The sequence below is a fragment of the Parasteatoda tepidariorum genome, chromosome 6 (assembly GCF_043381705.1).
Source record: "Parasteatoda tepidariorum isolate YZ-2023 chromosome 6, CAS_Ptep_4.0, whole genome shotgun sequence".
NCBI classification, from domain to species: Eukaryota; Metazoa; Arthropoda; class Arachnida; order Araneae; family Theridiidae; genus Parasteatoda; species Parasteatoda tepidariorum.
Window position 1 is genome coordinate 64,992,189 of NC_092209.1, and position 13,262 is coordinate 65,005,450.

Below are 13,262 nucleotides of genomic sequence, written 5' to 3' on the forward strand. Positions count from 1 at the left end.
AAACTAATAAAGAAACTAATAAATTGATAATAAAAGTGCTTTTATTGCCCATATTCGATTAAAAAAATAAGCATATACAACTTTAGTTAGTATTGTTTCGAAATAACACTTTATTTAATCCCATCTCGTTAAAATTAACTTAAAAAACATGAAATATTGCTTTTATATATATATTGAAACACGCTAACAAGTGATTACTTACACACAGCAAATCCGTAAGGCTTTGATAAATTCTTCTCTACTAGTCACGCTTAACATAATTTACTCAAATAATTTCTGCTCCATATTGTATTTGACATATTTGAATGCACACTCAGCAATACATAACAAATTCAATTTATTTCATCCCATAGTGGAAAATATATGAATATAATCAACCAGAACTGAATTCAAGTACAATGAATGCAAAGTATGTAGCAAATTTATTAATATTTTGAAATTAGTTAGTAAAATGCAAGGTCAAAACAGGTCAGAATATAATAAAATGTATTATGTTTCTGGCTGTATGGGAACAGCTTAGTAAATTTTACCAAAGCGCTTTGGTAATGATTTTGGTAAAATTAACAATAAAATTTTGCTTTATAATGTATGATAAAATTTCGTAAATGTTGAAAAATTCGGCAAATTTATCTTGATACAACAGAGAATAGAATGAAAATCATTTATTCGGTTAAATTTACTTATCAGTTTTTTTTTTATCTTTTATTAAATGCGTGGTTATCAGAACTATAATTAAAAGCACTTTAGTAATGATTTAAGGAAAATCAATAATGAAATATGGTTTAATAATTTGTGATTAAATTTAATGTTTTTATCATGATACCTTAGATTACGGCATAAAAAGTATTTATTCGGTTAACTTTACTTTTCAGTTTTGTATTGTTTACTAAATGCGTGGTAATCAGCAATGAAAAATTTATTAACCAACTGAAAGGAAATATTACCGAATGAATTGTTTAAATACCGTATATTTTGGTTTTATTAACCAAATATTATGCAGTTTGGTTTTATTAACCAAAATTATACTGTGTTTTTTTTTATCAGCAATAACATTATCTTCGTGTATGGTAATTTTACCAGAAATACATAATGAGCTATGAAACAGTTTTAATTTGTGTAAAAGTTGAAACTGTTTTGATTTGAATACTTTAAAGTTAGATGAATCATGAAACATTTTAATTGCAGTAGTAATGAATTATTAAACATGTAATGAAGTATAAAACAGTTTCAATTTGTGTAAAAGTTGAAACTGTTTTGATTTAAATATTTCAAAGTTTGATGAATTATAAAACATTGTAACTAAGGTTGTAATGAACTACATAAATTGTAATGAATTATGAAATAGTTTCAATTTGATTTGTTAAAAGTTGAAGCTGTTGAGATTTGAATATTTTTAAGTGTGCTGGAGTGTGAAAAATTGTAATTGAAGTTGTAATGAACTATATAACATGTAACGAACTATGAAACAGTTTCAATTTGTTAAAATTTGAAGTTATTGAAATTTGAATATTTATAAGTTTGATGAGTATGAAACATTGTAATTGAGGTTGTAATGAATTATATGACATGTCGTGAACTATGAAACCGTTTCAATTAGTCAAAATTTAAAATACTCATTCTAGTAAGTTACTTATTTAGCAACTCCTTATACACTCAATTATTTTGGTATTCACTTTAACATATTAATAAATTGGAGTAAGCAATCAGAAAATAAATGAACGAATTCAAATAAATACATCTTTCAAGGACAGACAAGTAGAAATTTTTTTTAAATAAACTATAAAATAAAAACTTTTCGTATACATTTTTATCGAATGGAAAAATAATTTTGCCAATATTTTTTATCTCATTCATTTGTCGAAAGTCTAAGTAAACAAAATGAAGAACAGAGGAATATAAAATTATCGTTTTATTTTACGAGTCGGTAAAAAAAAAATGGGAAACAAAAAACCAAGAATAGTTTTTGCGGAAAAAAAGTTCTGAATTAGCCAATTGCACTCTTAACTTCAACTTCCACTTCAACAATTTCACCTTTTTCTCACGTCTTTCATTCTTCGTAAGATGTCTCTTCTTTTCAGAACAAAATTACTTTTTTATTTCGTTTTCTTTTTCTTTTCTGTGCCATTTTGTAACGAGATTTGACCTTGTTAAAGGAGTCAGGAAAGAAATTTCTCCGGAAGTTACTGAAGAAGAAGTTACAAAACTCTATAGAAAGTGTATAAAAAGAAATTAACAGCTCTGAAGAAATGTCAATGAGTTAATTACAGCGAGACGGCTGTGTCAGTAAATTAATTATGTATTATACGCTAGTAATTATGTTATGCTGAAAATACAAAATAAATAAAACTGTTCGAAATAAATTAATTTTCGTAATTATCTTTAACTAGAATCTATTTCTAGTAGATTTATAAAGGTTAACACAAAATGAAAGTGAACATAATTTTAAATTTAGAACAGGAAATAATTTACATGAGTAGAATTTGCTCCAGTTAATGATTAAATTTCCTTTCCCTTTAATAATTTTTAAAATATGTCGGCTAAATATAGAAGCACTCTCCCGGCAATAAATCTCTCTTTTTTGACTATCTTACTGTTTGGCAATCCCGAATTGAGCTCTCAATGAGGTTGCTGTCATTGAAGATGAGGGCAGATCTCGTGATAGTCAGACAGTACCAGCGATTTGAAGTTGAAATTGAGGTAAGAAAAATTACCTCTATTCCGGTTAGTTAAAGGTTAGGTACTACAGAGTAAAATATTTATTCTTACTTTTTTATAACGAGATATGACTTTATTGTTAAAGAATCAGGAAAGAAATTTCTCCGAAAGTTACTGAAGAAGTTACAGAACTCTAAAGAAAATGTATAAAAAGAAATTAACAGCTCTGAAGAAATGTCAATGACTTAACTACAAAGGTTTAGGTGTTTTCGTTGCTAGACCTCAATTGCTAGCAAAACTAAATCAATTATATCAGCAATATAATTATTTATTTTAAGCATGCAATTATGTTATATTTAAAGCACAAGATAAATAAAACTGTACGCAATAAAAATGGTATTAAACTAATTTTTATAAATTTCTTAAAACTAGTATCTCTCTCAAGTCAACCCACTTCATCAACCCAAAACGAAGGTAAACATACTTTCTAAGCTAGAAAACGGAAGTAATTTATATGAGTGAATGTTGCTGAGTTTTTGATTAAAATTTCTTTCTCTTTCAATAACTCAGTAAAACTTAACTGTGGAATATAGAATCTCATTCTCAAAAATATAGTTTTCATTTTAGATGAATCAGTAATTTTGCGAGTTCTTTGGAGTTACATAAAAATTTTCAGGAGTCTGAAAAATATTCGGTTAGTTAAAAAATGAGTCCTGCAAATTAAAATGGGAAGGAAAGGCCTTAATGAGAAGAACATTTAGAAAATCTTGCTCTAATAGATATTAATAAAATTAGTTAATTTATTACTTGTCATTAACTCAATCAATTTCGAACGTTTTTGAGCCTACGCTTATCCGAAATATTGAACAGAGACACAAAAAATCGATGAAACTGTTTAAAATCATTAAATGAATTGAAACGATGAGTCCGAAAACCATTCATCTCCACTTTTTATTAAAATTGAGATTCATGCATTTTTAAGTTTCGCTAACGTTGATACACAGGAAAGAAAAAATTCATGTCCTCCTACTTGATAAAGTATATTTTGCGCAGGAAAATCTCAATTTAGTTCGAAAACATATATCCTGGAGGTGACTTGGTCTCAGAATAAGCTTAGAATTACATTTCTAGATATCTGCCGTTGTTGCTTCTGAAATTGTTTGCTTAACCTAACAATTACTTAGTTAGTTTAGGCTTGTTATTTTGTTGATGCTTTTTATCACACGATGAAAGATTAAGAGAGTAGTTCTTTAGATGGTATATGAAAGAAAATGAAGATGGATAAAAGTAGTATAAACTATAGTAAGTAGAAAAACTATAAAGAAGGAAACTACCAATAACAAAATGTTCGATTTCAAAAGCTAGTGGCTGGATCATTATAAGAAAAATGTGCTATAAAAATGCTCCTATGGAAAAGCAAGAAAAGAGAAAACAAAATTTTTAGGTGCCACATTTTGGCAATTTTACTTATAAAAGCACTACACCTGGCGAAGTTGAAGTATCTTCTTTCTTTGATTTTTTAAGCAAATTAATATTCACTGTGAAAAGAAAATATCTTATAAGTGGCACAATTAACTGTTAAGAATGTATATTTCAAAAAGTAGCCAGGAATTATAATAAAATTGCAAACATAAAAAAAGCTTTGATTTTTTACTTTTAAAATTCTTTTATAAAAATACAAAATTTATTTTTAACATGTTAAAGCAAAAAAAAAAAAATAAAAATAATAATAACAAGCATTGTTGATAGCCACTGTAAATTGCTTAATATCCATCAAAACTAAGTAACCAGTCTGTATAATGCGATTACTTAAACAAAACACAATCCAGACTTTCACAAAATGCTATCCCAGTACTTAAACTTGTGTAAAGAAACATCTTATCTTCAGGATGCGCAATGGCAAAAAATATGTGATATTTAATTCTCTCCTCACATATTGATAAAAAGAAAGTTATTAGTTAATTTCAGGAATTCTCCCAATGGTAAGAAAGCTGACAAGTCATAAGCATACATCTCAAGACTACTCTAATAGAAAAGGTACGTTTTAGTGTCTAATTTAGTAACTTAAAATATCATATGTACTAATTAATTCGCATATTTAAGATAAGGCTTTCAAACTCATAAACTAGAGTACTCATACAAAAAATATCCGATCATTTGATCATGAGTTGTTCACTCTCTTTTTGAGTACTGTTCAAATGTAATAGCTCAAATACATTTAAAATTCTTTTTCAAAAATACAAAATTCATCTTTAACATGTTAAATTAAAAAGCAAAATAAACAACTAGCATGGATGAAGGCTATTGTTAAATATTGCATGTCCAGCTAAACTAAGTTACCAGTGTGGATTAAATCGATTACTTAAACACACACAATCCAGCTTTTCACAAAACGCAATCTCAGCACTTCAATTTGCACAAAAGAAACACCTAATCCTTACAGTGCGCAGTAGCAAACAAAAGATGAAGGTATTTAATTCTCTCCTCACATATTGATGAAAAGAAAGTTATTAGTTAATTTCAGGAAATCTCTCAATGGTAAGAAAGTTGAGAAGTCATAAGCCTGAGGGTAAGAAAGTAATGCGTCTCGAGACGACGCTAATATCGTCCTCGATGACGAAACAAATCACATAATCTCTTACTTACACTCAAAAGGATTAGAGAAACTACTTCATTGGTATTTTTTTGTTCCAGAAGATTCGAAATTAATGGAATCAATGTATCGGAAAAGCTGCGATGTAATTTGATGTTTGTTTTGGGCGAGACTCAGTCGTGTGGTTTGCGATTGTTAAGCGGATTATTTTTCCATCGAACCTAAGTACGTAAAAAGTGATCCAATACGATACTTAAATCTCTTGAAAAGTTAATAAACCGTTTTAATCATTGAGTAGGGAAGAATTCGATTTGATATTACGGTCGTACGAGTGAATATTTTATAACAGAATTTAAATCAGCGTTCAAATTAAATTATTTCTAATCAGTAGAGCGTTATGAATTTGGAAATATATTTAGCAAAATTCATTTATCAATCCATTATCAAGATCAGTGATTACCAACTGGCGGCCCGCGGGTCGCATTCAGTCCTCGAAGCCTTTTTTGTGGCCCGCGAACTAAAATATTATTTTGCCATTTTTTGCGGGCAATTTTCGTAAAAAATCCATATGGGTTTAAAATACTTTTCTTTCGTTTAAAAAACCTAATTTCTTCGTTTCTGTGAAATTTAACATACCAGCGGTGCAAAAAAATTTATTTCTCAGGTTTTGCATCCAAGAAAATATTTATTCAAATCCGAAATTAATCCCGTATGTTGCTTAAAAATTTATTTTTTGTTTTAATGTGTAATTCAAGACTTTTGTTTTGTGCAACTTGATAAAAATCTGACAGTAACATTTAATGTTCCTTCAAATATAAAAGAGTCCTATATAAAATTTTGATAAAGCAGCAGCCCGCCATTTGACTGGTGTCTTAATTGTGGACCCCGGCCTCATGTAAGTTGGAAACCCCTGATTTAGATTATATTTTTACTACCTCTAATAATAGCAAAAGCGAATATTTGAGAGTATTTTACGGTAAGCGAAAAATCCCGAAAAATTTAAATTTGAAACAATTTTTATTTTATTTGTTTTATTTATTTTCTTTAATCAAAAACCTAAAAATTAAATTAAAAAAATGTGTAAATAAAATTAATTAGAAGTAAAATAAAATAAAATAAAAATTAAAAATATTGTTGACTTTAATTGCGCCCGGCTAACCGAAAAGTAGGGGNATAACAGAATTTAAATCAGCGTTCAAATTAAATTATTTCTAATCAGTAGAGCGTTATGAATTTGGAAATATATTTAGCAAAATTCATTTATCAATCCATTATCAAGATCAGTGGTTACCAACTGGCGGCCCGCGGGCCGCATCCTGTCCTCGAAGCCTTTTTTGTGACCCGCGAACTAAAATATCATTTTGTCTTTTTTGCGAAAAATTTTTGTAAAAAATCTATATGATGGGTTTGAAATACTTTACTTTCGTTTAAAAAACCTAAATTCTTCGTTTCTGTGAAATTTAACATACCAGAGGTTTCCAAAAAAATTTATTTCTCAGGTTTTGCATCCAAGAAAATATTTATTCAAATCCGAAATTTATCCCGTATGTTGTTTAAAAATTTATTTTTTGTTTCAATGTGTAATTCAAGACGTTTGTTTTGTGCAACTTGATAAAAATCTGACAGTAATATTTAATGTTCCTTCAAATATAAAAGAGTTCTATATAAAATTTTGATAAGCAGCCCGCCATTTGACTGGTGTCTTAATTGTGGCCCCCGGCCTCATGTAAGTTGGAAACCTCTGATTTAGATTATATTTTTACTACCTCTAATAATAGCAAAAGCGAATATTTGAGAGTATTTTACGGTAAGCGAAAAATCCCGAAAAATTTAAATTTGCACAATTTTTACTTTATTTGTTTTATTTATTTTCTTTAATCAAAAACCTAAAAATTAAATAAAAAAAAATATGTAAATAAAATTAATAAGAAGTAAAATAAAATAAGATAAAAATTAATAATATTGTTGACTTTAATTGCGCCCGGCTAACCGAAAAGTACTCATTTGAGTTTCGATACGTTTCCGATGCAAGGTCGTAACACATCCACAAGTATGGATTCGTAATTTCAAGGCGAAAAGGAATAAAACATTGTTAACCTGGTGACTTTTTTTCGATAGGCTTGTTAAAATATTAGGAGATCAATTGATAAAAGTTCAAATTGAAGCTGAACTGATACAACTGAATTTTAAAACTGAATTACAAAACACTTCAATTCGAACAAAATTTATATCTACGATTCATTGGAAGTACAGTGCTCAAAATAAAAATAACGGACCACCCTGAATTACTTTTGGTCTAATGATCAGATCTTCAAGTTCTTGGACTCAATCTAAATGGTTCAAGAGGATGACCTCAAATATGTTAATTACCTAGTGCAGACGCAGGGTGCGTAGCCAAATATTTCAACAAAATATAAGCACCTTTTAAGTACTTTTCAAGCACTCAAAAATATTTTTAAGCACCATGTGATGCACTATGCAATTAAGCGCTATGAAACAAAATGCAAAACAATTTTCAAAGATTTTATATGATCACGATAAAAGAATTAGTTCTTGACAAAGAACTCTTTTCTTGATTATATTAACTGCCATACAAAGATCGAGAGATTTTTCAGTTCGATTTCAGAGGGTGGAAAATGAAGTCTGAAATTGAGAATATCTTGCAAAATGCAACAAAGTTGCGCATGAGAGAGCAAGAATTTCACCAAACTCAGCTCAGTAGACGCACATGTAGACGCAGCTCAGTAGACGCGTATTTCATCAAACAAGAAGTACAATGATTGGTGCTTCCATACGCTACTGACCGACGGTAAGCCTAACTACATTGCGTTTGAATGAATTGTGAAAAACGTTGAATAGAACAATGTGAAAACCACGCTTTTGCATAATAGCGAAAATTGACATTGTAAAGAAAAAAAAACCTCATTTCCGAAAAAGGAAAGTCAATCATTTTTAAAAACACACATTAAAAAAGCACCTCTAAGGGCTTTTAAAAAACGAAAATAGAAAATAATTACCTTAAAGTACTTTTTAAAAACGCTTCTCACCATGAGGCGATATTTGAAATTACTAAATCGTGCACAATAACTAAATTATAAGATTACTTCTCTGCATAAAATTACCTCTTTTTCGACGATTCGAATTTTTAACCCCAAAAATGTAGAGTAGAAGGTAGCTGCAATCTCGGAAATATGGTCCCAATTTATCACCCTTAATACATTTATTTTACATGGCAAAATATAAAATTTGAGTGAAATCAGTCGAATAGTTCATGAGAAATCGAATTTCAAAAATACTTTTTTTCAAATTTGAGTTATCAGGAACAATTCGACAAATTTCATTCAAAATTTGCATTTTGCCATGTAAAATTATATTTGTTAAAATGACGTAAATAATTATACACCGTACTATTTGAAATTTTTTGACAGTTATTAAGTAAGATAATAATATTTACTGAATCATGTTTTTTGCATGGAGTTATATTTAGATTAATGCATTTTATAGTTACGTGCAAAAAATCTTCAATTCGCTAAAAAAGCTCTCGAGATATTGTGAAATATGCAAAAATAAATTTAATATTAAGGTGTCCAAACTTGTTCCGCTGTCCTGACCAAACTATTGGAACCATATTTCCCAGCTTGCGACTGCCCCCTATATTTTGAGAGTCAGAAATCCGAATATGTCGAAAAAAATTTTTATTCAAGAAGAATGTGTTTTTGTGTCTGATTTTACAACATTAAATATTGTGTGCGCTGATTAATTAGCATATTTGAGGTCACCCCCTTAAATCGTCAAGAGTTCTGGAACGTGAAGATTCGATCATTCGATCCAAGGTAATTCAATATGGTCCATTTTTTGTGCGTCTGTGTGTGTGCATTGACATATCAACAATCATGTGACTTTTTATAAAATGACCTTTTAAAGACATGTTATAAAATTATCTAAATGTGAAGAGAAATCAAACCGTAAGTGTACCATTTTATACTTTTTCTGTTTCTTTACTTTAATAATGCAAAAAAATTATTTATGCTAATTGCTTCTTTAATGTAACAACATATACTTCATTACAACAAACTATATTGTCGACTTAAAATTAATTAAATGTATACCAACACTTATTACTGAGATACGTGATAATTAAGGGCTTTATAGAACAGTTCAGATAGTGGCGCTTTGACAAGGAATAATTAACTTATTTACACTATCATCGATTAATGATAAGTTAGGTCTGTTATTCATAATTAATCGTTGATTGATGCAAGCATTATATGCAATAACGGGCTTAAACTTGTTCCACAGAAACTATATTAACAAAGTTAATAATTAAAGTATAGAGTACTATCATAGCTGCACTCTCAACTTTTGCTATTTTCCCTAAACATTAGTAAAGACAATCAAACTAAATGTATGTTATAAACCATATTAGCCATATGTTATAAACCATAGTGTAATAATAAAATTATTACACTATGCATTTTATATAGTATTTTGATAGTTGGAAAAGTGACGTATACAATTTGATGTCAAGAAAAAGTTAATACATGATATTTTGTGATATGGTTTTTTAAACGTGTATTATAAGTTTTCTAGAAAAGTAAAACAAAACTTTACGTGAACATTGCAATAGTTTTCAATTTTTACATGAACATTCCAATATTTAGGTAACGTTAATATGCAACTGGCTTGAAATATTTCGGCGATAATATTTAGGAAGCGCAATTTTGAAACAGATGATTGTACAATGAGTCAAAATGGTAAATTTGAGGGGAAAACATGAAACACGTGGCTATTGTCTCGTTTTTCTTACTTATACTTTATGCAGTAAATTGAACATCATGACAACAACAAAATTTCTAACATAACAGGAACAAAAAAACGGATATTTCGTCGACTTAATCACGATTATCGACTCAAATAAATGTTATTTCCAGTAACCTAAAATGCTGATAATTAAGTTTCATGATAGATTTCTCAGTGCAGTATCTGTTATAAATACCCATTCAATGTTACTATCATCTACAATAACAAATACAGAAAACCGAGGCAATTTTGGTGTCAAAACTCATGAACGGTCAAAAGGTAATATTTATACAAAAAAAATGATACTTCATCGACTCTATTACGACTATCGACTCAAGTAAATGATATTTCCAGTAACATAAAATGCTAGTAACAAAATTTCATTATGAATTTCTTAGTGTTCACTCAACATCATAATCATCTTTGATAGCAGATACAGAAAAATAAGACAATTTTGACAAAATTTACTAACGCTCAAAAGGTCATATTTATAAAATAAGATACTTCATCAACTCTATTATGACTATCCACTCAAATAAAAGTTATACCTCGTTACACAAAATACGGATAACAGAGTTTCATGATGGATTTCAATGTCATAATTATCTATGATAACAGATACAGAAAACTGAGGTAATTTCGGTACAAGAATTTATCCACTCTCAAAGAGTCATATTTTATTTTATTTTATATCCGTCGTTGAACAGCCGACCCAATTTTATGGGTTTACGACTACTAATGTTCAACTCAGCAGCCTTGTAATTTTGAAACCAATCCAGAAGACAAAGGAACTCCTGGATCGAGTACTGGGAGAAATTTGCCTTCCTGGAGGATTTTTTGATAGGGCTAAACCGCATTGGTGCTACATGGAGAGGATGACCACGAGAACTTCCCACGGTAAGCCTGACGGCAAAGGGACTCTAAGCCATGATCCGTCTACCACTGAAGATATTTCAGGTCAGCACTGTGGTCCATGCAAACCGGATACGTAATTCGTATCGACTGGGATTCGAACCCGGTTCGCCTCATTGGAAGGCGAACGCTCTATTCCTTGAGCCATCGCGGCTCTTTGTGTACCATTATTTAGAAAAATACACTAAATGTCATAATCATCTTTGATAGCAGATACAGAAAACTAAGACAATTTGGTGCAAAAATTTACTAACGCTCAAAAGGTCATATTTATAAAATAAGATACTTCATCGACTCTAGTATGATTATCCACTCAAATAAATGTTACTTATCATAACGCAAAATACGAATAATAGAGTTTCGTGATGAATTTCTCAGTGTATCATTACTTTTAAAAACCCATTCAATGTCATAACTATCTACGATAACAGATACAGAAAACCGAGGCAATTTTGGTACAAAAATTTATCCACTCTCAAAGAGTCATATTTATAAAAACATGACAAAGTTGCGCCGGTCCATAGAAATGCTTAATAAAGTGTCCTTACCTTGCAAAAAAGGACGCAGCAGCTGAAGGCTGTGTAATTCCAAATGCTGCGTTCCCACAAGGGGTGCTGTATGACGTCTCTTGCAACAAAGAATGCTGTGAGCATCCTCCGAAGGAGAGCGAATGAGGGAAATTCTTGGAAGATGCCAGAATCAAAGCTCTGTCGTGGGCACTCAGTGCAAAGTACGGGTCACTGTGCTCACTGTAACCGCTGGATGGCGACGTCAGAGGTGGCACGCGTGGTGGCACATGGCGACTTATATTTGGTGCAGCTGCAGAAGTTGTGGACGAACTTGTGCTTGGCACTCTCGCGTGGCTAGAGTGGGGATGGTATGAGGCACTGTGAGGTTCGGCTGGAGCTGCTGGATTGGCCAGTGGAAGAGGCAAAATCTATGAATAAGTGAGTTTTACATAATATTAGAGATAGGTTATTTAAAATATCATGTAGCACCTATTGTAAGCAATTAAGTTTTTTTGAACAATTAATAAGGTTTTAATATGATTGTACAAATTAAATGTATTAAATATTAAATGAATTAGTGTGATGACTGTTTCAGGGGCGGTTAATTAGCTTTTTTTCAATTAGAGTAATGAGCTGAACTTCTGATGGAAATTTTCATTAGCATCAGAAGTTCATGAGAATGCATTCATGAGAAGTTCATAAGATGTTCAAAGAGGTTAATGAGAGGCCAGAGTCACAGGCCTAGCAAATAATAATAAAATAATGATGGATTTATCAAAATAAAAAGTAGATAATTAAAGGCACAGCTTCCTTTTTTGGAGCCTGTGTGAAACAGGATCTCGTAAAAATTCTTATGCACAAAACACTTAGTGTATGCAAAGGTGAAGAACTAATGATCGGATTTGAACTAATGATCAGATATTCACATTTTAGGACTCAAAATTTATGATTCAAAGGGAGGACCATAAATGTACGAATTTATTAGTGCAAGTGACACTTTAGGTTAAGGAATCAGGAACCAAAATGTACTTTCTCTGAAAAAAAAACTTTTTTTGCGGATTCAAATTTTTGTCTCCCAAAATACGGTGGGAGACGATCTAGAAAATATGTTCCTCATAGTCCAAGAAAAGGGGATAAAGTTTGGACTCTTTATGTAAATTTCACTTTTTGCGTATTTCGCCCCATCTCGAGAACGAATCCCCAATATTTTGGAGGTCAGAAATCTGAATCCATCTAAAAAAAATATATGTTTATTCAGAGAAAGTAAGTTTTTGTGTTTGATTACTTAACTTCTACACTAATTAGTAAGCATGTTCGAGGTCACCCCTTGAACCATTAAGAGTGAGTTCGAGAAAGTGAAGATGCGATCATTAGATAAAAAAAATCAATAAATGCAAATAATTCCATTTTTTTTGCTTTGTTCATAATACTAACGTAACATACAAGATTCTAAGAATTTCTTTGTCAGTCTCATTTGGAATCCTAATACCATATAGTATAATGGGCATTTTTAATATCCTAAGTGCCTTCCTTGAGTTCGCGTACAGGAAATTGTGCCCACTTCCGAAAATTCTTCCCTATGATTCTTTTCCTTGTTTTTTTTTTAAAATTTCCGAGCTTATATGAGATATTTCGAGTCATTCTGTTTAATAATAAGATCAAATGCAAAAGAAAACAGTTATGGTGTAAGATTTAATGTTTTAAAACTAGATATATTATAGATATTTTGATATAGCGATACACATATATCGAATTAATTGTGCATATAGCAGCACATCAATGGGAATAGTGTA

The 13,262-nt window shown here is 30.3% G+C and overlaps 1 protein-coding gene across 2 annotated transcripts in view; it reads right to left on the minus strand.

Moving 5' to 3' along the window:
- Window positions 1-13,262, minus strand: part of LOC107443669 (kinesin-like protein KIF26B) — a 240,741-nt gene that overhangs the window by 46,254 nt on the left and 181,225 nt on the right. For both annotated transcript variants that reach the window (XM_071182455.1, XM_043050220.2), the window contains one exon: window positions 11,509-11,897. In XM_071182455.1, coding sequence (XP_071038556.1) covers window positions 11,509-11,897 — 389 coding nt within the window. The remainder of the gene's footprint in view (window positions 1-11,508; window positions 11,898-13,262) is intronic.